This window comes from Vanellus vanellus, assembly GCF_965231255.1.
Source record: "Vanellus vanellus genome assembly, chromosome: 1".
Classification (NCBI taxonomy): domain Eukaryota; kingdom Metazoa; phylum Chordata; class Aves; order Charadriiformes; family Charadriidae; genus Vanellus; species Vanellus vanellus.
The window spans coordinates 25,548,935-25,575,198 of NC_138905.1; the positions used below are offsets into that span (position 1 = coordinate 25,548,935).

At 38.6% G+C, this 26,264-nt stretch overlaps 1 protein-coding gene across 6 annotated transcripts in view; it reads left to right on the forward strand.

Moving 5' to 3' along the window:
• CADPS2 (calcium dependent secretion activator 2) overlaps window positions 1-26,264 on the forward strand; it is a gene marked incomplete at its 5' end in the record, with an annotated part of 318,699 nt that overhangs the window by 157,039 nt on the left and 135,396 nt on the right. For all 6 annotated transcript variants that reach the window (XM_082495412.1, XM_082495415.1, XM_082495411.1 and 3 more), the window contains 2 exons: window positions 1,144-1,255; window positions 11,722-11,861. In XM_082495412.1, coding sequence (XP_082351538.1) covers window positions 1,144-1,255; window positions 11,722-11,861 — 252 coding nt within the window. The remainder of the gene's footprint in view (window positions 1-1,143; window positions 1,256-11,721; window positions 11,862-26,264) is intronic.

The following is a 26,264-nucleotide window of genomic DNA, read 5'->3' on the forward strand; positions in this document are numbered from 1 at the left end:
ATTAGATCCCTTTACCGGAAGATTACTACTGTGTGTTCGTCTCCAACAGTGGAGAGTCCATATAAATTATTCTTGAATGTAAAATGAAAACACTGCTTTTTGTAAATCAGGCTCTTTAAGATTTTAGCTTGTGTAATAGATCCTTTTATAGAGCATACTTTTAAGGTCGCCTGTTTTCTTTATTTCTGTATTTTCTGCTAATCTTAATAACTCAAGGAGTGGAAAAAAAAGAAGGGAAACTGGAGCTGCGCTTATTTTTTCCATTTTGTTTGTGCCTAGTAATATAATCAGAATCAGTATCGTCAATGCAAAGAGTACCATGCAATTGTTTAGGAAAAAAGAATAGGTTGTCGGAGGAAGTTGCAATCCAATTTATATAACTTTCCTTTTTTTGTACCACTGGCACACAGAGGGGGGGCTGACAAACCAAGTGTCTTCACTGAGATAAGAGATTAACAACTAGAAGTTTGTCTGCCTAATTTAGCTTCTCTAAAAGCATGAAGCCTTGTGGCAGTAATTATCTCGCAGAGCTATAATCACTCTGATAAATAACTTTTTTTTTTTTCCCATTTTTTGCATTTGTGTTTACATTTTTCCTACATGCTTATACTAAGTTGTAGCATCTCATAAAACTTTGTGCAAGTCTTACTTTCTGCATAGTTTGGTCACCTAAAGTTGAACATCTTTAAATAATAAAGTTAAAACAAATTTTTTTTTTTAGAATTGGGACATGAATCTTGGCTGAATTAATTTGACTTGTGTGCACAAGATAGTGAACATAAGATAATTAACAGAAAAAAGATATCTTTCTTTTTTTGCTTTCTTGCTTGGTTCTGTTTTTCCCTATGAGGATATAATTTCAGTTCTTCGGGTTTTGCCATTAACATATTTATGATTGACAAAAAGTCATACAGAAAAACCCTGATTTGACTTCTCACAGAGAAAAGCCAATTTTCCCACGTAGATATTTAATCTTGGATGCTCAAAAGTGTACCTCCCCTCTCTCCCACCCTCTCCCTGCAAAAGTTTGGAAATTAAGTTCTAGGAGTGCGCTAATAAGTATTCTGTACAAAAGATTACAGTCCTATCACTCTCGGGCCTGACCACTGCCCCAGTTGAATTCTGTTCTTTTATTTATTGCAGATGGGGAACTCAAGGGGATTTCACCACTACTCACCCTCGGCCTGTTGTCAAAGTAAAACTCTTTACAGAAAGCACTGGGGTGCTGGCACTTGAAGATAAAGAACTGGGAAGAGTGAGTATTATGTGTAGAAACAAGAAATATATGAGAAATGATGTGCAGAAATGTGAGTATTGATGAAACGAGCCATAAAATTATATAAGGTATTCAGTACAGCACCTGCTCTGCTGCAGCTGTACCAAACAGTGCTTTTAAGTCTTTTAAGGGTGGCTTTTCCCAGTGTTCAAAATGTGACGTGTTGACTCGGATTGCCTTGCAGAAATTTGTATCAGGGGTACACGAAGGTTCTCTTTGCCTTGTTTAAAACTTTTTTCAGCTCCTAGATTACCTACCGACACTTGTAGCTATTCAAATTAGGAGTGAAGAGGAGAGAGAGGAGACTTGGCATGTAATAACTGTAGCAAACAACTGTGGAAAGGTAAGGAAGGACTTAAGTGATGGAAGGATGTGGGGGGAAAGGAGTAACAGAGATAATATGTCAGACTAAAATAAGAGTTCTTACTCTTATATTGTATGAACTTCCCTTCCCTTCCCTTTTCACATTTTCCTTTTCTTGACAGGGTCGTTTACCCTTCTTAGGCCAAAATCAGGGGCTAGGGACTGCAATGTACCATAGAAAGAGGAGGGTAGTATGAACGAGGCACAGAGGTTCTGCAAATCTCAGCCCCCAATCTCCTGTTGAAGTTCTCCCCTCTGCCATGTAATGCTTGGAGGAGAGCTCACGTTTTAACGCTCAGTTCTGCATTGAGAATCATGCTATTTCTCATTTCAAGCAAGGACAGCTTGCTGGGAAGAGCAGGGCTCTTCCCTACTTTGTGTCCTCCAAGCACAAGCTTCTGCACAAAACCAAATTCACCTGCGCATCCGGTCATTTGTTAAGGTCAGGAGTGTATCCTCAGTATTGCCACATCTTACCTCCTCTCATGTCCTTCTAAGAGGCCTCCAAGGTCACTTGGTCAAGGACAGCCAAGCTGAAGGTGGGATCTGCGTGGGGAAGGTTTCCAGTAGGGGTGACACTCTGGCAGGAGCCAGGCAGGCGTCGTGGCAGATGCAACAGAGGAGCCGCAGAGGTGCAGCTGAGCAGACCGGAGTCAGCAATATCGGGATTCAAAACAATGAAAAGATACACTGGAAGGGTTCGTTTCACACGAAACGAACTGTGTAGTGCTATTAAACGGAGAGAAGTTTCTTCTCTGTCCCTGCTTGCTCAGTCCTTTCAAAGAAGCAGAAGGAAAGTCAAAGCAAAGGTGCAGGGCAGTGGAGAAGAAATGTGCCTTTGTGAACATTAGCCAGCATAGTCATTGCCAAGGAATCTGAGGAGAAAGGAAACATTAACAGAATAAAGGGGCTAAGAATTAGAAGCGTTAATGGGATCCTCTTGCTCTGCAACCTTAGATAGCCAAAGCTCAGGTATAAGCTTGGTCTGCTTTCTTACACTGCAGCTTGTCCGAGTTTCTAGGACAGGAGGATAAAAGATTTAAAATTATTTGAAAGAATGGGAGCATTTCAAATGTAAAATGTTGACTATAGCTTTTGCCTTAACTGTATCCTATGGCCCCAGATGGTTTGTTTTGTGTTTTTTCCCTTCCCGTTCCTGGCTGCCTTCTGACACATCTGTATTTGTCAGCTGGCCAAACCAGTTTAAAGAAGGTAATAACTTTCCTTTTTTGGTTGGGAGTGGTGAGGGGAAAGAGAGAAAATAAAGATAGGTAGTTGAGAGGGGCTAGGGCTGAACTCCCTGCCGTGTTGTTGGATGGCGTCTGACCCAGCTTTCCCAGAGACAAAGCAAGATATATAAAAGGTGAGGGAGGAAAGAGCTATCTTCTGGTTTTGCTGCTGATTTTTACTCTCCTGTTGTTCTTCAGCAGAGTCTGCATGCTCTTATCAGATGCTCTGAGGTTTGGCAGTTTCTGCCAGAATTAGGCTATTAAAATCACAAAGGACAAAGGCCATCTCCTTTTCCCCCCTTGTGTTAAAGCTTGTGCTGAGATTGGGCGTAGCAAACAGAAGTACCTGAGAGATGCTTGGATACTGAGTTTACATTTTATAATCCATTCCTGATTTACCAAAAATGACCAACCCTCATCCTTATCCAAAAAACACCTTCTGTAAAAGATAAGTCTGCACAAGACAAACCTCCCACAATGACGTTAGGTACAGTACATGGTCCTTAGCAGTGGAAAAGAACATGAAAAAGGGCATGCTGGCTGTGGTAGCCATCAGCCTGTTGGGGCATCTGGTCTGTCCTCCTGCACCTCCCAGGTCTGGCAATACCTGGGGTTGCCGACAGACACCTTCCAGCTGGTGGAGAAGGGGCAATCTGCCAATTTACCTCTCTGGTTTAACCGGAGTATTTGAGAGTGGTAGTATTTGAGAGATTTAAATTCAGGTAGCCTTTGAAAAGGTGTAGGATCCCACTGGATAAGTTTAATTCTAATAACGTTTGGCAACTTTATGCCTGGTTGGTACACTGTGGTGACTTGCAGGAGTGCAGCTGATTCAGGTAGGTTTGTTATGCTCTGAAAAGGCCTGAAGATCCTTCTGCTGGCATTTTTTCTGAACTTAAAAATTCAGACCTGCCCCCTGTGAGGTAGGCTTGCTGCGGACATTAATTCTCATCCGTGACGTACTTTCTTCAAAGCACATGTCTTGACCTGGTACCGCTTTTCTACGTTATTGAAGTTTGCATTTCCCATACCCTGCAGTTATTGTGAAGGTTTTGTGCTGTTTAATCTATAATTAGAAATAGAAGGCGGCATCAAGCTATGTGATTTGAATTTTGAACTTCCATCACATACCAAAGGGTTTCTTCTGCCACCAAGGGATCAGCTTTTTGTGAAAACAGATTTAAGGTGTGAAATGTGGTGCCAGCAAAGGTTTCCCCAGAGCTGCAGAGGAGAAGGCGTTTCCATTGACCCCATCAGTGCATGGCAGTCTCTCACACTTATGAACTTAAAATGTAGGCCCTGATCTCAGTGTGACGGCACTACAGCTCCTCGGTTTAAGGAGGAGACACTGCTGATTTCCACAAGTAGCTAGCTCATGTCGGAGCAGAAAGGATGCAGGCTCGTGCTTTCAGTAGAGAGGGCAGGCCATACTTCCAGCTTTGTATACTCCCTGTTGGGAAGCAGAGGCTGCTCAGCCTCTGCTGCAGAAGTCGCCAGATGAGCACCACAAGACAGAAGGGTTATTGTCTGTACTAAACATCTTCTCCCTTCGAGGCCTTTAAGATGTGCTTAACTGTCAGGAAGTAGTACCTACTATGTCACTTGTGTGGCATTGCTCTCATCCTCTAGAAAAAAAAGCAAAGTAAATCCAGTTGTGAATGCCAAGAGAAGATTTTACTTGCTGGGGGATGTTATTCTGGCTCCTTGCTGACCGCTTTAAGTGTCTTCAAAGAGAAACCAAATCTTAACCTGTATTCTCTGTTCTGCACAAACTGGAGGACAGTTGGACAAACTCAGTTTTCCACTGAAAGAAAAAATGGAGATGTGCTGCACAGGAGGGAAAAGGGTGTTATTTGGATTTGGGTTCTGCAGAACGTGAGCTTCTGGAGTCATGCTCTGTGTCCGTGGTTGTGCGGACCTCCGCATACAGTGAGCCACTGAATTTAACTTCTAGAAAGTGAAGCAGGCTTCATCTTTGAAGCTAAGTTTCTTCTTATGAGGAAATATTAAGAACTTACTTTATTCAAATATCTTTGAAATGTGAGGCACAGCTTTTGCGTGACTGACACTGATCTGGCCGCTTCAATAATTTTTCTATGTGCATACAGAAGGCAGAATCGATATTTGCATTTGTATGTGCAACAACTGAGGAAGCGTGAAGAAGCCTTCAGAGTTCAGAGTAAATGCATCTGAAAAATCAGCCTGGTGGTTTCTGGAACTGAGGGATCTGACACCACTTTTCCTTGTTCAGTACTTTGTGTATGAAGACGTTCAAACCTAGTAATTCAAAGTGACAGCCGTTGTGCTTGCTTAGCACACATAAGAATACAATGTGAGAACAGCAGGTGGTGTTTGAGTGCTGATACTTTTTGAATACGAGTATTTCAGCCTTGTCGCTTTGACTATTCAATTAAAAGGGAACTATTGTCTCGCAACCTGCTTGTCACAGTCAGCTGCAGCCAGCAATAATTAGCTGTGCAGTTATGGATTTTTTCGGTGGTGCTGTTACTCTGGGTTTGATTTAAAGACGTTATGAAATAGCTCGACTGGCTAGGTACCCACACTCGCATGATTGCCTAGTTTCTGAATGCTGACTGCACCAGGCATGTTGGTTACCTTCTGTGCTGCGTTCGAGGGGCAGCTGAGCAGACACAATTCTGTACTGTGAATATGTTAATTTAAAGCCTGCCGTCCTGGGGAATGTGTTTGTCCATCACATTTTGAAATGACTGAGGTTTTGCCGGTCTGAGTTTTTCTGTCTGGGTTTTTTTTTTTTTTTTTTTTTTCAAGTTTGGAAAATGATAAGAGATTGCTTCCACTCCCCCTTTTTTTTTTGGTCCCCGAGCAGTCTGCCTGCCAGCACCCTGCTATGTCTGGCTGAGTCTTATTGTTGCCGCACTAACAGGGATTTTCTCAGTAGCTTCTCTGAGAATGCCTCCCGACAGAAATTCTTGAGATATTTTCCATTCAGGCTTTCTCTCTCTTAGATCTGGGGGAGAGGCTGTTTGGGAAGGACTTAAAGGCAACTTTTATCAATTGCTATGATCTATTAAGGTAAGTGTTCAGCTGGCAGCATCAGCAGAGGTCCATTGATTGCATAAATTGCAAAGTCTTCCTGGTTCTTTGTCAACAACAGTATTTTAGATAGCTCTCTCACCTCTCACCATGCACCTATTCAGTTTTTCTGTTTGATTTTTGTTTCTTTTTAACCATCTGTTACCTGAAGCCTTGTCTCAGTGTTTCAGCTGTAATACAATCATAGCTGAAAAGCCAGAGATCACTCAATAGGTGAGATGATGGAGCTTCTGTAAAATACTCATAAACTCCCCCGGTGATCAAGATCTTATTAACCCTTTCTTTAGGGGTTTCCTATGTGATAACTTCTCTAAAGGAGTTACTTTCCAGAGAGCCATCTCCTTTTGCCATTTCTACCTCCAGTCGCGCCCCTTCGCTTGAGGTTCGTTGGCTTCATCCTCCTGGCAGCAGAGCATCATGACTTTGTGCTCAGAGGACGCGAGTGCAGTGCTGCTCTGGGCAGGCTGCTGCTGGGGCATTTGAGGGAACTTCACTTCTTGTCACCCTGATGGCAGCTTCTGCCTTTCTGACATCAACCTGTCTGTGGACAAGGGGCTGACATAGCTCAGAACAGCTCCAGACTTTGAAGTTAGGGGAGAAGGTGACTTGAGAGGAATCAGTAGACATTTCTATCAAAAACAGGTAAATGTACCCTAAGGAAGGCTGGGGCCAGAGTTACACAAACAACCTAACATTAAAGGGTCTCTACACTGCTACTAGTCATTTATTTCCTATCCCAAACCAACTTCAATAATTTTTGGTCTATAGTACTGTTTTCAAATCAGAGTGTATTTCACTAGGAAATTCTCCTATGATCTTTGCTCAGACAATGACCAGCACTGTAAATTTGCCTGTGCCAAATAATAATGGTCGCTTATTTCATAACATAAGATTTGCCTGTCCTCTCTGCCTGCACTGGCATCTTTTCAAATCACTACATTTTAAAACATGAAAGAAAAAGCCTTCCATAGAATGAATTAGTCCTGTTGCGTGATGAAAGCTTCAAAAAATGCAGTTGAGGGAGCGTATGATCTTACGTCTCAGGCACTCACTGTTTTTCATAATTTTAAATAATCACAAATTGAGTTAGAAGTATCTCTGGTAGACCACGGGACTTAGAGAACTTGGTTTCTCCAGTTCATTGCGGGGTTGCTTGCATGACCACGAGTGTATTGTTTATTCTGAACAGAGCTGGAAGTGCTGCTTATCGTTAAGGCCTTCTGGCATAAGATTCAGTTCTCAATTGCTTGTAACTCAGCCAGACCTTCAGTGTTGAGGCTAAAATTTTTCATCCCAGGAATGGAATAAAATAAAAAGAAAATGTGCGTTTAGTCATGGTGAAAAGCAATCATTTGTAGCACTGTTTGTGATCTGGAAGAGCACATTAGGCACGGGAACTTCTCTTGTCTCATAAAATCTTCTGGCTTTCCTGTTGGGGACCACGCAGTTTGAAGAAAGGACAGGCAGCTGGATGCCAGAAGCAGCAGGGGCTCCCTGGGGTGGCAGGGAGCAGGGCACATGGGGGACACCAGGGCAGTCCCAGGCATCGGGCACCTCCCTGGGGACGGGGACAGGTTGAGGGTTTGGTCTGCTTTTTGAAGGTGGCCTCAGGCTGTGTTATGAAGAAGAGACTGTTGATGGGCTGCATCTTTATTTTCTTTAAGGTTGTGTGGTGTGAGCTGTACTGAAGACGAGATAAGGGTTTTCTGTAATAGCATGTTAAGTGTCATCTGCCTCTCAGCCAGCAGAGGAGCAGTTGCAGATTTCTTCACTTTCATCTTTTTTGCTTGTGACAGTGAGCTAAAACTCAGCATAGTCTGCTCAGAGTTACCATGATTAGCAAGGTCTTGTGCCCAAGGTCTGAGATCTCAAAATGTGTCTTAGACCACCCCAACTTGTACAATCTATCTCATTTCAAATACTAGGTCAAAAGAGTGTGTAACTAACTCCAGTGGTTTCGTTCAACTCTTGAATATCATGGATTTTGGGTGGAGGCAGGGGATGGGGAGGGAGGGATGTGAGGATATAAGTTGGCTGAAACTGAACTCAGCTGCAAGTGTGGGATGGGGGAAAAAGTAGATATTGTCTTGACTCTTGATTTTTCTCGTTTATTTGTGGCTTGCCAGTCTGCTTGCCTCTGAGCTATGTTGGTCCCTTTTGAAGACTGCTTTTTTTTTTTTTTTTGCTAGCAGTAAAACTGTGGCCAGGGATGGTTAGCATGAGAGCTTTACCTAAACACGGGTAGGAGGTATTTCTGCACAATGCTTTTGACTCTGAACCTTCTGCTTGGTTAGCTGCTCTAAGAAAGCAAGATTGTCCCCACTTTGGTTTGTTCAAGCTTTCAGAGTATTTTGGACAACTCAACTTTTCTTTCATACCTTTAAAAGAAGGTATGATCAATGTGCCAAAGATAGAGTAGAGTTAATGGTTGTTTGGCTGGATTGACTGTCTGGCTCAGGTGTACTTCAAGTAACTTCTTCTATTATGATCCAGCTAGGGACTTAAATACGCAACCGAATCACAGTAAATGATGGTTAGTTAAGTCATGAAATGATACTAGCTTCATATCTTTCAACTTGTCATATTTTAAGTGCAGGAGACAAACATTTTTAGTCATTCATAATTAAGAAACAGTGTTGTGAGGACATCACCTCGCACAAATCCATAAATGTGTTGCTCCATGGTATTTAAGAGTTCTGTGTTTATTTTGCATCCGAATGAGGAGAGGCATAAAGTGAACTTGTCACTTTTTCCGTTACAGTGTGGTCTGAGGAAATGTAATACTAGATATAATCAGGCCACATGGTCGAGTATTTTTAATGATCGTGAGATGATTGAATTTACTGAATTATCTCAACCCACACTGTTCTGATACTATTAATTTGCCTTAAATTAGCTGAAGCAATGCAATGCACAGCAGCTATGTTTGGTGTGTGTGTCATTCTGGTCATTAATAGCTCATTGTACTTTTTAATGCAGTTTACCTGTGTCCTGGCTTGAGGTTATTGGCCAGCCCAGCCCAAACCACGACAGCTTACTTACTGTAAACACAGTCCTTGACTGACAACTCATAGTGCTCTGTGCTGCTGCTGAATAATCTACTATGGTGATATTCACAGGTATAACAATAATAAAATAAGATAAATTAAAAAAAAATAAAAAATGATTCAGAAATGTATGATGTAGTAGGAATTTTATGAAACTTAGAAGTTTTAGGCACAGTGAAAGAGTATCCTGTAGGTGAGTTTTATATCACCCAGAGAAGACACATGAGCTGATACCATTTTATTTTTTAAAGTAGATTATAGAACAACAGCTAGAAGATTAAAATCCCTTAAGCAGCGCTGAAAGGAAATCTGAGACAGAATAGCCTAGAAGCTTTCTCCATGGACAATGGCAATGACATTGCACTGCAGCACACCATAATGGAGAGAATGCTTTTAATATAAATGTCAGCAACTTTTTACTTTCCCTATTAAGGAACATTTGCCCAGTGTTTTGGTTTCAGTGATTTCGTGATACAGTTTGTGCCACCTGATGATATGGTACACAATGGTTAGTATTGCCCTTAAGAGCAATATTAGCATGAAGGTTATTGTGTAGATAATTAATGCCTGTCAAGTGCTTTCTGTGCATGCGTGTAGGTGTGTTTGTGTGTAAAGATAAAAAGTCTGATGACAAAGTTCTTTTAGCTCTCCTTGTTTAAAGCTGGCAGGCATGACAAAGTGTAATACCAACACAACATAGTGCATACTTAAATATTCTGCCAGATACTTATTCATTGTGAGAGCTTTGAAAACGAAGCTCCCCAATACTTCTTTAAAAATTCAGAAAAGGAATTGTCAGTACTGAAGTTATGAATTAATTACACACTTGTCTGCTTATATTTTCATCAGCATTCTAAAAACTCAAGAAGTTGACAGGAGAAAGATGTCACTTGAGATGCATGAGCTGTAATAAGCTGGTACAGGACAACAGAAACTGTAGCCTGTAGAAAAGGAAAAAATCCTAACATCGCCTACAGTCCTATGTGAATGCCAAGTGATTAAATGCAACGAATGAGTAATAATTCTGTTTATATAATCTTGCATTTAAAAAGATAAACAAACTAAAAATCATTTGCCGTTTGATGCATCAGAACACAAAGGTTGCCATACTCATAATGCTTTTAACTGTTTTTTAAGGGACGGCTTTTACTCAAAACGAAAATCAGCTTGTTTCTTGGGAAAGAAGGAATAAGCTCTGTTATAAATAGTGTTTGCTATGCATTTGCAAAAAGAAAAAAAAATAGGTTCCTTGTTTATTAAAACCAGAATTCTTCTACTATCTCTTTACAAGGTACTGAGTGTTTTCAATAGATCTGACAGGTCATTTCTCCCACTGGCGTTACGAAGGTTGCACACTTGATTAGGGGCGATGCATCGTATTTGTCTGCTTCACTAGAGCTCCTGATGTTAACGGGATGCAGGAACGTGTTTCTGCAAAATACTGAGATGAGAAGCTGAAGGCCCTCAGCTTACATCATCTTTCAGATGATTAGATTTGAATGACACTATTGTAATATTTTTGGCTTAATAACATGTTAGATTTATGCTTGCAAATCCTTGATTTAACTGTCCTAATAGTACAGAGGAGAATATATTGTGTTTTATTATGTGACACAAGGCACAAGTACGATGTATAAGAAATTAACTTCATGCTTAACATCATGATTAATTTTAGTTTTCAAGAAATAAAAGATGTGAAGAATGCTGCTTTTTAGAGTGTTGTTACTTTTGAAATACTGCTTCATGATAATGGTAATTCAGAACTCAATGAATGTTACGAAAGTCTCCCAAATAGCATATTTAGAATATTTGAGAGTCTAAATTGATTCAAAAGTAGTACTTATAATAAGAATGAAAGGAAATTATGTTTCAGGAGCATTTAACTGCTAAATGTGTGGCTGTGGGTAAGGATTTAATGAAATAGTAGTATGTAATTGTACTGGCTATAAATGGATAAACTTTCTGGGTGATAAATAAATAAATATTTAACAGCTTGTGACTAATATTAATCTAAAATTAATGGCTTGCTAGTAAAACTATCAAGACATTTATATAAATGTTTTAAGAATTAAATGTTTTAAATTCAGTATATATATACATTTTTATATGTCTACCACTGTAGATTAAAGAAAAGGTTTGTTTCATATCACGTGTGAACTGCATATAGTATTTTACATTAATTTACTCCATTTGCAGCAAAGATGCTTTGGAATTAATCTCCGATTTCTGTAATTTTTACTATAATTGGCTTTTATTAATGCTAATGATAAAAAAAATGGAGTTGGCAAGAAAAAGCGTATTTTGGGTTTCTTCACTCAGGCAATGTCACTGTTGGAGGGGCGATCTGTTGCATAACGCTACAGCAAATTGTTTCAATAGGACGTTTCCAGCAGAGCACTGAGTAATGTAAAAGTTTAGGTTCTTGATTAATTGTACATGACCAATTTCAAGTGTCAACTGTTCCTTTTTGTTTAAAACTGTTAATTCAGAATGAACTAACAGAGAAGGAAATTTTATTAACTCATAATACGAAAATTGCTATTTGTAAGAAAATTAATGAGTTCATTTTGGAAATTTGTCTATTACAGTAAGATTGAGTTAACTGGTTAATTAGCTTTCTGAAACCTTTTTTAGCCATCTTTCAGAATGGAGGAGATAGAACAAGAATCTTCATTGCTCAGAAGTTTACATTAAAGACTAACACAATTTTTTTGTATTTTATGACTTGCAGGTGGTGTTATATCCAACTTCCAATAGCCCAAAGTCACCTGATCTGCATAAAATGATAGTCCCCAAAAACAGCCAGGACAGTGACTTGAAAATTAAACTAGCGGTGAGGATGGATAAACCACCTCACATGAAGCACTGTGGGTAAGTGTCCATTTTCTGGCTGTCTGTATTTATTATTTTGCCTCACTGTGCCTGTGTTTAACCATATGTAGCTAAAAACATAAAGTTTGTAAAACATAAGTGTGTACAAGAGTTCCTATGGTATGGCATTGTGTTATATCCCTGTCTTATACGTAAAGTTTGTAATAGTCAGGAATAACATTCATTTCAGATTTCAGTGATGTTTAAAGGCTGATGATGAGCTAAGCACAGAACTAAGAGTACAAAGTCATTTAGAAACTGGATTTTGGTGTTAGAATTTATAGCACTTCGTAAGAAAAAAAAAAAAAGTTGACATTTAGGAGAAACATATTTTTCCATTAAAATAGGATTAATTATATACCTGAATGTGATGGCACTTGCAACATAGTCTCCCCTTTTCTTTCTCTGCTGCATGGTATTTGTCTTGAAAGGAATTTATGTGCGAAACTAGTTTAAGGATGTTTTTCTGTCTAACATATATAATTATGCCTAACATATATAACATAAGTATATGGAATAGATTATTCATAAACACAGCTCCCCTAGTCAACTGCCACCACTATTCCTCATCCTGAATGCAAAAACAGGTAGTGTTGCCGACAGTAAGCACAGGTTGTTACAAAACAATCACCAGGGTTGTTTTCCATCCTCCTAACTTCTGAATTAAGCAGAAGTACATTTCAAGAAAAGAGGGCTATTCAACATATAAATGTAGAATTAATGTAGTGGCCATACTATTTAGATTTCTTTTTAATCTCCTGTTAATATTCTGCTCGTTGTATATGGACAGTAATTGCCAACATTTCCTATATTCAATATTAAAACAAAACAAAACAAAACAAAACAAAACAAACAACAGCTTATTTAAGTTTTGGCAAAGCTGTAATTGATTGGTCTGTAATTTCCCAGGTATCAACCTCAGCCCTCATTTTGGTTTTGGGAAACTTAGACACAAATGATCAGGGCCGTAACAAGAAGACTCGCTGGCTGGTGACCTGTGGCTGGTGACCAGGAGCTGGGAGGGAAGAAAGAGAAAGTAGTCATGGAGCCAAAAGGGGAACTGGAGCTACAGTGCTTGGATACTGGGACTGAGATGAAAAGACTTAAAAGTAGGACTGCAAATACGTGAATAAGGGAAATGGGATAATGCGGCAGGAGAGAGCAGGAAGACCGGGCTGACATGAGTAAGTTGGAGTGGAGAGGACCGAGGGAGAAAAGTGTTTGTCTGTACCAAAACATGATGCTTTCCTGTCAATCCTGACCCCCTCCCCATTCATTTGCACTCACCAAACACCTCTGAAATGGTTTGGTAATTGTGGCACATCCTTGTGTAGATTCAATCCACTAGCATGGTTTCAGTCTCCTGCTGCTGGAGGGCATTCAGCCCGCTGAAGTAGTGAATGCTGCAGGGGTGGCACGGTGCTGCCTGCCTTCTTCAGTGGTTTGTCAACAGGCAGCCGTGGGGGCGGGATGCGTTGAAAAACATCAGTAATGAATAGTACACAGCAGATGCATCTAACTCGCATGTGACCTGCTTTGGTTGCATGCTCCACACTACAGCTACATCAGGGATGTTGTGCTCCCATGCACCTATCCCAACAGGTGACTGGGGGAAGTCCCCAGTTTTGATTAGGTCGCTGATAATGTCGAGGCCGTGCTGTCAGCAACCCCAAAGGTTTGACATGCAATTTATTTTCACCTGGGTCCGGCAACAAGGACAAGGCTCCAATGCTTCCTCCCATTGTACTCCCAGGTTTCCATAAAGGGTCTCATGGCTGGGGAGCTGTCCTTCTGGGGTCTTCAGAGAGTCTTTCTTCTAACCTCTTAGTTTGCTTTTCTATACCGGTTTAAGTCACTAGTCTTCTTGTCTGAGCATTACACAGGTTTTCCAGTCAAACATTACTTTCAATAATTTAATTCAGTCATTATCCCTTTCATCTGCTGTTGGTGGTTACTTCCTCATGTTGATTTTGATTTCTAATCTCCTGGCACAGTTGTTTACTTCTTCATTTTACTTCAGGGTCACTGATGTCACTATTCTCCAGGCAAATATTGTTGTTCTTCCTACCAAAAATGCTCAAAGTCAGTCATCGTCTCCCTTTCTTTATAGCCATTAGCTATAAAGATGATTACCTCCACATTGGTCTAGAAAAGTTAGGGCACCAAGGAAGGGCTGTATGGACTCTTCTGCCATAAATATATGTCAAATGAAAAAATAGGTTAATAATTCCTCCAATAACCACTGTAAAGATTGGTGAAATACAGTATGGTGGCACTGGAGTTGCAGTGAGAGGAAGAACGTGTTTGTTTGGAGGGAAAACAACACTTGCCAGAAGAATTATTAATGTGTACAGTCAGGAACCGTTAATGTTATGAAATGTCATCATCCAGACACTCTGCAGCCTTCTCTTGGCTTCCTGGGTGAGTATAAGTATTAAGTGGTCATTTGCTATTTTTTCAAGAGGTATTCCCACTGCTTCAACGCACAGAATAAAGCTATTCTGGTTCTGAACTGATACTGTGTTACCAGAGAAATCCTCCTTTGTGAAGAGGCTGGAAATATGTGGTGGATGATGAACAGTATTACAGGAAGGCAAAGGAATATTTTGCGGTTAAGGTAGTTGAGGGACGCCCAGAAGAACTGGCTTTTATTCTTGTTTGTGCTGCACAGAAGGACCTGTATAGAAGAGCCTGAAAACAAGCTTCTCCACCTATAGTAACTGGCGGTATGTTCACAGAATGATAGAATGGTTTAGGTTGGAAGGGACCTTAAAGATCATCTAGTTCCAACCCCCCTGCCACGTGTTCTTTCTTTCTTGTGCCCAGTTTCGTAGTCTGGAATCTGACTTCACAGAGGTACCCAACACTCACAGCTACTAGGTGAAATCAATGGAAACTGGGTTGTAAATATACGTTGTGCTGTTACAGTCCAAGTATCCTAAAAATTAGATTTTCATCTTAATATCTGAAGCCTAAAATTGTTGGTCTTTCAGTTTTTCCATTATCAAGGGAGAATAATACCACCTCCCAGTGTCATAGACATTTGAAGGTAAATCTTGGGAAGCAAGTGGTAGAGAAGGTTCCTAGATACCTCACAGCTGGGGGGAGTGGGGCATGGTCACTTCTCCAACAGACGGCCAAAGGCTTATGCTGTGCCGTGCAGTGTTATCACAGTGCCGGGCTCTGCAGCTCCCTGGTGAAGCTTCATGAGGTAGAAAAGCAAATAACTCGATTCTCTCTACAAAGCAGTGTTTGCATAACATGCAATGAGAGAGGCCATAGGAGAAAATAATGTGTTGAAGAGCTGGAAAGCAGCTGTTGCTATCCTGAATAGTAAAAAGGGCTAGGAGGGTTTTTTTTATTTTATTTGATATTGTATTTTTAGTATGTGTTCAGATATTTAAGCACAGTGTCGTAACATACACAAAAAGGGGGGGAAATAAAAGGAGGAAAGAATGCGATCATCCTTGCTGCTGGAATTTCGTCACGTTATCAAGTTAAATTTTACAACCTCAATAACATACTTCTAATGTAGTTAGTGTGATGAACCCAGTTAAGTTCTACTTCTTCAGTTTATTTTTCAGAAACTCCCCATGCTTTATCTTTGCCCAGTCTTTGAACTATACAACTTACATCTTCTGTGTCGGTCTGAGTTAACAAGCTAATATACACGATTCAGATTTGTCTCATAGGAGAAAAAGGCAATCTGTTGGCATTAGATAATGCATTTCAGCTGAGAATCTCAAAATTTATTCAAAGTGGAATTAAAATTTTACCCCACAGCCAACTGCAGAAAGAGGGGTTTATTAGATTAATGTTCTTTCATGATGATTACAAAAAAATAATAATGGTACTAAGAGACCATTTTTTGAGATATGGGAGCTATGCTCAAATATTTCAGATTCTGCAGGGTCAGGAAAAATCACAGGCCCAGCAAAACCCACAGGCCCAAGCTAATTGTGGGATTACAGTTTTACTCTTTCAGAAAAGTTCCTCCTGTTTAAGACTGACTTTACTTATTGACACAGGGGATACGCTGAAAGACATTTATGCTTCAAGAATATTCAGTTTTACAAATTATACTGTCTTGTACTTAAACAGAGATTTTTAATTCACAAATAGTATTCTGGACTGCAGCACCTTCAAATCATGTTCCCTCTTTGGATTGCCACAGTCATAACAGATAATTATATTTCAAATTGAATTATAAACTTGGGATTTTTCTCAACAGAAATTGAAATGTAAGAGCAAGAAATAAAAATCCTTATGACTCAACACTACTGTCAATCTCAGTTGTAGTTCATTTGTACCTCAGCAAAAAAGAGGTAACTTTGCGAACCACAAATTTGTTTATGGTGACACCTTCATACAGTTAGTCTACTGTTATTCGACTAATGTGATTTTTAAAAAAACACTTGATCAAGAAAACATGAAGTTCTGTTATATGCTTAAAAAATAAATAATACTTATATATGTCTTATATATACATATATACGTATATGTATACATATATATACATATAATATATGTATATATACTATATAACTATTATATAGTTAACATAATCTTATTATTTATTTTAATTTTTTTAAAATTATTGCATGAGAGTCTTTCATAGTATGAAAAAACCTGAAGGATATATAACCTCCCTTTTCTATTTAAACCCTGTCAATAGATTACATGGGGAAGAGCGCACAGCTAGAAATTCTGAGTGATGACAAGGTAAACGTCACTCATTAATGGGAATTTGTAGAACAGTCCTGAGTATTGGCACATCATGACACTTTGGATTCCTTTCTCATAATTTGTAATGTATTTGTTGTCTTCTCATTGAATGTAGTAACCTTTTCCTGGTCTAAAATCCAGAGCACACACAAGATTATTTTTTTTTTGTCTTCGATATTAAGGTGGTAAAGCCAACGTCCCTACGAAAGGTTTTGTAACATTTCTATTAATCTCTTCTGTTACAATCTTGAACTTAAAACAAATCATCAGAGGAAATAAGCAAAATTTGGTCTTAAAACTTCATATGTAAAATGCTAAAAGCCTGTTCATTTCTGTCGAGTTAGACGAGCAACGTTAGGGAGGTACTGTTTCCTTCAGGAAGGCTCACTTGGTTCTCCTTAACTCATAATTAAATTAGCATTGAAAAGCCAAGGAGGACAGGTTAATCCACTCAAGATATGTGGGTTACTGTAAATACCTTTTCTAATGCTTTATTTTTATGTGCCTTTGCATATCCACATGCATTTAAAGCATTCATTATTTTTAAAAGTAGATTTGTGTCAGTTGAGTTGTCTGTTAGCATAGCCTAGTGGTCACTAAAGGGTATTATTCTATTGCTTCCAATCTAGAAATAAAAAAGGAATACCGAGATTTTTTCAAATAGCTTGCTTTAAAGGGACTAGTAATCATTAATGGTGATACCTAAAAAAGAAAAATAAGTAATAACATAAAATTAAATTCTTACAAATCGAACAGCCTAAACAGGACAATATTACAAAGTAGTATTATTTGGATTTGACTTCCAAAGTAAAACACTTCAGCATAGCTCTTGTCCAGAACTTTTCCCAAGTTTTGAAAGGCAAAATTCATTCTTATAAGTTCTGTTCTGCTTTCTGCTATGTCATGTTGCATACAGAAATGTTATACTTTTGATTTTGTAAACATTTGTGTTTGGAATATACATTCTACAAGCACTTGAGTATGTACATGCCCAGATTTTCTCCCTGTCTCTCATCTGTAAAGCAATTATTTTGATGACTTTTTAGAACTTTTCCTCTCCAAAATTGTAAGGAATCTGTGTGACATCATTTTTCTCTCACAACTTCTTTTTTGTTTGCTTTTGTTTGTTTGGTTGGTTGGTTTTTATGGGTGTGTTTTCAGAATATAAGGATCGCCATGAATTTGCTAACCTTTTAAAAAGTTTTCTCTTGTATCCTTGGAATTGACTGAAATGTTCTTAGGAGAGCATTTGTAAACAATAAAGATAGCTACTGGATCCTGTATATGACTGAAGTATCGCATTTCTCCTGCTGCTGTACTTTTAGAGCTAAGGAGATGTGTGGGATGCCTGTCCTGGCTAGCAGTCTTCCAAGATGCAGAATTAGAGGATAAGCAATTTTCCCCTCTCATGAGACTTGTCACCCATTGATAAGAGTTCATTGGAGAGGAAGGCAAGTATAATTGTATGTTTTACAGACGAGTGAAGTGAAGCACAGGAATGAACAGAGATCACCCAAGGTCACAGGCGATTCAGTGAGTGAGCTGAGGACAGCATTGGGTTCTGCTGGCTTCTCAGTGGGTAGGGTTATAGTGTGTGACTATCACGTGCATAAACCGTTGTCATGACTACTGGTAAGCTCATAAGTCAACTAAGAGGAGCCACAGGGACACAGAAGTTCGCCAGAATAATGGTGGTGCCAGCTCTTAGGCGCTGCTTGACCATGGTCACCTAGCAAAGAAGGGCAGGAGGAGGAACAGAATTAGCTTTATAACTTCAAGATGTGTAATCTGAAGGCTGATCTGAAGATGAGATCTGCTCCCAGTAGCATAATTTCAAGAAATGTGCATGGTTACCACATTGAAATTACTCAATTTCAATTCTGGGTTACTTTTACAGATAAAGTAAGATGTCGGGAATACAGTCACACTTCTCATAGCAAGTGCTGTGTGATCTCTGTCACAGATAGACTTTTCTGTTGTACATAATGGATTTGAAACTGGTTTCAGACCTTTCTCTGAGCTGCAATGCATAGATACATCAGATCAATTCTAAATAATTTGTTATACAAACACTAAAAGAATAAAATAGAAACCAGAATACAACTAAGCTAAAATGTCATTTAGTTTCTCTTGGAACCAGTAGGTATACATTGCTTCAAAGTGAAGAAAAGTGTTAGAAACCTGTATGTATCCAAGAGCTTAGAAAATCCTTCCTAATACTTTTTATAATATTGTAACGTGCACCATTATTAGTATTTTCCATTAGATAAGAACAATAACTTTCTACATTAAATTTTGTCATGGTTTCAGCTGGGATAGAGTTGGCTTTCTCACTAGCGGCTGGTGTAGTGCTGTGTTTTGCATTTGGGATGAGAATGGCGTTGGCAGCACACTGGTGGCTTTGGTTATTGCTAAGCACTCAAGACCTTTTCTGCTCCTCACACCGCCCCACCAGTGAGTAGGATGGGAGTGCACAAAAAGTTGGGAGGGGACACAGCCGGGACAGCTGACCCCAACTCACCAAAGGGATATTCCATACCATCTGACATCATGCTCAGTGTATAAAGCGCGTGGAAGAAGCAGGAAGGGGGAAACATTCAGAGTGATGGCGTTTGTCTTCCCAAGTAACCATTATGCGTGATGGAGCCCTGCTGTCCTGGAGATGGCTGAACACCTGCCTGCCCATGGGAAGCAGTGAATGGATTCTTTGCTTTCCTTTGCTTTGCTTGCGTGTGCAGCTTTTGCTCTACCTATTAAACTGTCTTCATCTCAACCCATGAGTTTTCTCACTTTTACCCTACCGATTCTCTTCCCCATCCCACCAGGGGGGAGTGAGTGAGCAGCTGTGTGGTGGTTAGTTGCTGTCTGGGGGTAAACCATGACACTTTTCAACAGTTACTGAAAAGACTTTTTTCAGTGGTGAAGACTAACATTTTTCCATTATGAAAGGGAGAGGGGCTATCTGAGTTGCTCTTTTTTGTTTGTTACCAATGCAGCATAATTGCCTGAACCAAATATTAAGATAAGTAGGTATTTATCTAACTATAGCATTTCTTCATCTACATACGTAAACTCTTCTGTATCTGTTTATAACATTTAATTTGTCTTTCCAAGTTTGTGTGCAGCACATCTGGTGAAAACCGTAAAGTCAGTATATTAGCACCATCTAGCTTTCTCTTTGTTGCTATTACACTTTTTCTTCCAGCTTAAAAAAGGGTAACAGAGCACCAACTTCAGCTGCTGCTTCGAAGAGCAAGGTTCTCGCTGTCCTTTAGAAGGCTTGTTTTACAGTTTGAGAACGTCAAGACTGGGAAGCATGAGCAAAGTCTAGTGGAAGGAACTGTTGAGTTTGTTCAAATTTTGCAAACTTTACATAACAGTTTGTAATCCTTTTTTGATCTTTAAGTCATACGGCGTCACTATAGCAGCCCAAAATTTAGGAATTTGGGTTATGTCAGAGTTGTCTAAATTCTCTCAAAAGTCACTGGGTAGGGAGGAAATAGCTTGACAGGGTTGTTTATCAATGCTAAGACACTGGCTGTAGAAAAAAAAAAAAAGAAAGGTACACCGGAGTTGGTAAGGTAAGATTTTGTCTATATATATTGCATTCAGAAGTGTAGATCCTCTACTAAATTAAAATAAATGCTTAATCACCAGACAGCAAAGCTTTGGGAAGGTGAATTACCGAGCAATAGGTGGGCTTCAGCCATGTCATCTTTTTTCTTCTGCCTCATTCACATTTTCTCAAATCTGAATTCAGATCAGAGATAAACTATGCACAGCTGCCTAAGTGAAATTTTAAAAGCCAAGTCTCCTTTTATTTTAAATGAAACTCGGGCTACTTTGATAGATAGTAATTTTCCTACATTCTAACCCCCCTGCCATGGGGGGATATGATCTTTAAGGTCCCTTCCAACCTAAACCATTCTATGATTCTACAGAAAACCATGAAGTTCAAAGAAATATCTTCACTTCTACTGATATTTCTTGTTTTTCTTACTAGCTATAAATAATGATCTTTGTAGATAAAATAGTGTCTTTGTGTATACTCTTATGAAGACGAATTAAGTTAAATAGATATTTTATGTGAAACAAATGTCCCTTCAGTTATTTCCTGTGAGGATTTTTTGTTTGCACTGGTAGTGGTTTAGGGTTTAGGTGTGATGTCCTCTGACACATATAGCTTGTTCTGTTTGGCAGCAGACATATTTTTGTTTAAAGCATCTTCTTATCCTATCATAAGAACAGGAGTGTTGTAAGAAATATGGGTGGAGTATGTTTGTGCTCTTTATAATTTCTATTACAATTTCTATTACAATTAGTCCTAATTAGTATCAAATACATTTAGGGGTTAAATCTTTCTACAAATATCTGGCAGAGATTGCCCAGTTTGCAACATCAGGCCTTCCAGTATTTTGAAATGACCTGTAATCCATATGCAAATGGGAGGTTATTAAACTGCCTTTGTGCCATTGATGAAAAGATAATCCTATGCCACTCATTCCTCACGTGTGGGTAGAGGGTGTCTGCCATGAAGGAGAGCCTTGATCTTCACCCGAGTCTTGATTCACTAACCATATAACCAAAAATGCTCCTATTTCCTGAGGTTGTCTCTGTTGTTACCTTATGAAATCTTGTTATAAAATATTGAAACACTGTGGGAGGTACTATATGGCTAGCAGTCTGCTGCAAGAGGACCCCATCGCAGGAATCAAGTGTCTATTCAAGTCAGCTGGGTCTAGGTAAAACTTAGTCACTCCCTCTAACTGTGATTTTATAGTGTGCCCAGGGTTTGCTTGTCTCTCATGTTACTGGCAAATGGGACAATGTATGCTGAGTGTAGTTGGCCTCACAATTAGGGCCCAAGTGGTCCTAAGATCCTCATTCTCATCTACTGATGTTTCCAAACAGTTTATTTTAAGCTCATGGGGATGTTAGTAATATTGAAGATGGACAAAAGTAGACATATCTAAAGGGAATTGTCTAGTAAAGATACTTTATTTATCAAGCAAAATTGAGTTAGATTTCTTTCTATTCTAACAAAGTATTTGAGACTTGGCAGCATTACGTTCTACACTGAGATCACCAACGCCATTGGTACTACATGCCATGGTGCATACCTTTAAGGAGATGTGTGTGTGTGTGTGTGTAAGAGCACAGATGCATGAAAAATTGTACTTGTCCAGCTCTTCACCCTGACCAAAAACTGTCTGACAATGCAGTGCCAGCACTTGCACTGCAGAAATGTTGGGGTGGCCAACACGGTTACAACACTTTTGCATTAGAGTTGGCTCATAGCTCAGACTCAAAACATGGACAATGTGACCTCGTCTTTGCTTGCCATATACAGAGGACCTTTGAGACACTGGATGAAAGATTTCATTGTGGTCTCTGACAGGAAGGCATAAAGAAGTATCAGAGTTTCAGTCAAGTTTCATTGGCTTCAAAGGTAGAAGAGGCGTGACCTGTGAAGCTTCATTATCCAATCCATAATCAACTGAAACCTAGCATGACAATCCAAAATCTTACGACTGATCAAGACAAGTGCGGTAGCTTTGTGTAGTTCTGCAGTGCTGAAGCAAACTATATTAATGCCAGTGCTTTACTCAACACCATTTACGGAAGATGTGTTGTGTAGCTCATGAAATAGCCTTTGGTTGAATTTCAAACACAGTTGACTGCTGAAGAAAAAAGGAGTTTGAGTACAAAAAGTGAGCAGTGACAGGACTATACTGCTGCAGCACAGCAAATACTGCATATTTAGGAATGTCTGCTCATCTCTTTACATCAAGGTATGCCAAAATGTCATCTAATATCCAGCAACACATATTTATATGTGTAGAGCATGTTTTCTCTACTCAGTGAATGACGCTGCAGAAGTACATGTCAGAAACTACTATGAAAAGTGTCCTGGCTGCAAACTTCGGAATACTTCATGAAATGTAGTCATTGCTGAATACCTTGAGCTGGAAGGGACTGGCATTGTTGATTTGTAACTTTACTCTTCCTGTGGCATGAAGTTACTTGATTCTTTTGAAACCATAAGAGCCTTTTACTAATACCTAGGAAGAGGAGATTATCTTTCTTTTCAACAGTAACTCTCAGACAGTTGCTGACTCCAAAGATCCAAGACCCTGAAGGCAAGCATGTGAGTATCCCTTTCAGTATGACAAGACTCATAAATCCCAGCACAGAGTATACCCAAGTGTTTCAAGAACTTCTGACACATGGAATGAGACTACTGAGAAACTAACACAAAATTCATAAACTAAAAGAGTGACTTTATAATTCAGCAGAAATATTGGTTAAATTTTGGGCCATAATTAATAAACATTTTTAAAACTAGGTCCAATAGCAACGGTGTATATTTTTTGTTTAGGCAGTGGGACAAAAGTATCATTCATGTAGCTATAATTATCTTATATTTCTTGCTAAATTCTGACAAAGGTCTTAATTTTTACATTCATAAAGCGACATGAGCTTGTATATACTAAGGTCAAATTTTCCTGTGTATGTTATAAGCAGCACGATAGTATGGCTTGATTTTAATTCACTTTTAGTGATGTATGGATGCCTTACTGTTATTATTCCAAGGTGTCTCGTATCAGTATTTTCTGTTATGCTAGTTTAAATTGTGCTAAATGCTAGTATTTCATTGTGCTAAATGAATACTAGCATTTTGCCGTGGAGGAAAGTGCTAATGTGTTGACTGTCTTCATTTAAATGATTTTAATATTATACACGTTTGCAAAATCAATTGACTGTAATCAGTTGCTTTTTAAAAATGAAAATTGAACTTCATGAAAAATGACACATTAAAATTACATTAATGACTGATTGGATAATGATGATGGGTTAATGCAAAATTACTATGGAAGGAAGAAGCAAAAGTGTTTATCCTGCTGCTGGATCCTTAGAGAACAGATTATAGCTATGAGTCTGATTTTCAGTGCTTCCCACAGTAATTGCTTCTGAGGAGGCACGGGGAATCTTGAAGACCTTAATGATATGCCACTGCCACTTTAATTGCTAAGAGAAGCCAAGAGAATCCTAATTGCCAAGAGAAGCATTACTAATTAAGGTGTCATTCTTCATTCATTCCATAGTAATTAATCTGAAATATTTGTAAAAGCTGAGATATAAATTTAGATCCAAACTCACTTAGCTTAATCACAACAGACTTTATGTGAAAAAGATCTATGGGTTAAGCAAGGTTAATAGTCAGAAAACTTAAAATATCATTTTTTTCCTTAAAAAAAAAATTGCTTTGTTATTACTCGTAACTTTTTAAAACATGAAGTAAAAGAATTGAGAATAGATTTAAGAACTTTATGTAATTTATATTTAAATCACTATTCTACTCTTATATTTAAAAAAAAATCATTAAAACTGTTTATATAGGGTGTTTCTTTTTCTAATATTTCACTGAAAAGCTACATGCTTCTGTGTGTGGTTTAACTCCAACCGGCAACTGGGACCACACAGCTGTTCGCTCACTCCCCCCCCCCACCAATAGGCCAGGGAGAAAAGGGGGAAAAAAAAAAAAATCTTGTGGGATGAGATAAAGACAGTTTAACAGAACAGGAATGGAATAATTAATAATAATAATAATAATAATAATAATAATAATAATAATAATAATAATAATAATAATAATAATAATAATGGTAAAAGAATATATGAAATAATGCGATGCAACACAAATTGCTCTTGCCACCCAATGATTGGTTGCCCAGCCCATCCCGAGCAGCAATTGCAGATTCCTGCCCCCTGGCCAACCCCCATTTATATACAGAGCATGGCATCTATGGTATGGGATATTCCTTTGGCTGGCTTGTCCTGTCTATGCTCCCTCTCAGCTTCTCAGCTTCTTTGGGAAGCTGAAAAAGTCCTTGACTAATGTAAATATCACTTAGCAACAACTAAAACAATATGTGTTGTCAACATTATTCTCATACTAGATCCAAAATACAGCAGGTACTAGAAAGAAAATTAACTCTACCCCAGCTGAAACCAGGACATTCTGAAGTGGTTAAGATGGCTTTTCTTCAGCTCTGTCATGAGCAAAATTATGCAAGTTCAGCTGTATATCTATTGTCTTTAGATCATAACTTTAACAACACTTGTTCAGTATCTTCCTGCCTACCCTAGGATTGAGTGTGCATAATTGATTAGGTATGGAGAATCCTCATCATCAGTACCGGATGTGTGTCAAATCCTTCTTTGTCTCACCTTTGCTAAAATCCTCATGTGCTTTAGTCACTAGATGTACACAAAGTGAAATACAGACAGGTCATTTTATTATTCTATGCATCATTGGACTTACAAAAATGAGAGCATAGGGTAGGCTGTTTATTTTTACTACAATAAATGATGAGCAGTTAAAAAGTTTTTATCACATTAGAGGTGTTCTAAAATTTACAGTAATAACTGCAGAGTAGTGGGAACTTCCCAGTAACTCTACACTCTAATTGAGGAGACAGTGGTCTGACTGGAATGTTCAGGTTGGCTTCTTTAGCTTAAATTTCTTTACACTGTTGTTAAACAGTTCCCATAGCTTTGGAAAAGTATCATGCAGAACAACATCTGGCTTTCACTCTTAGTTTTGCTTAAAACTTGAGAAAAAAAATACTACTCTGTAAATGCACGCAAAATATTGCTGACAGTATCTTTAGAATGAAATCGCGTGCAAGTATCCCTGCTTCATAATCTATTCCAGATATATATAGTAGAACATATATATTTATTTTGTCTTATATTTTTATTTATTTTTAATTGTCATTTTTAACTTCTTTTGCCATCAAAGTTCCTTTTGAAAGTTCTCTGGAAACTTCCCATATGTGCATGAGTCTGTAGTAATGAAGATGTAACTGATTGTGATATTCATAACATTATTACTGTACATAGTTACCTAAGCAATATTCTTATTTTTCCAGACTGAGAGATCAAACATAATTGAAATAATTGTTTTAGATTTTGTTTATATTATTTTATTCTACGACCCATCAGCATAGCACACATATCATGCAGGGGAAAGATGCAGTATTGTACACTAATCTGTGACATAGAATTTAAGAAAGAGTCGTTTCCACCTGACATACATTGACATTGCATATGGTCTGGCATGGCCTGGCATTATTTCTATGCAGAGAGTGCCAGTGCTGTTAACTGCAAGGATGGGGTCGTGCCACCTGCCTGTTGTGTCCTTCTGTCACTTGTGCTGTCCATCTGTTACTTGTAGGAAGGTAAAATTCACCTTTTTTTTGTCTTTTGGAATATAAACCCTTACAAAATCAAAGGCACATACGACAGCAAAATTAATTTAAAATGCTAATGGTATATAACCAGTCTGATCCTCTCCATGTGCCATAATGCTGGCTCAGTTAGATACTGTAGGGTCAGTTGTGTTATACTGTGTCTGAGAGTGGATTTCAAGTCATAATAAACTATTCTGTATGGGCAGAAATTGTTTTAACACAATACTGGATGTAAAGGTAACCTTTTATGAATTCAATTCAATTTATAAATTCAATTTAGTGTTGTTTTTTTTCTCCACACTAGTACAATTTCAATGATTACAATATTGCATTTAATTTTGACGGAGTAACAGAGTCCCTGTGGCCCTGCACTACTGTTGTTTTGCCCAAATAGTATATCCGTCATAGCCAACTCCCTTTA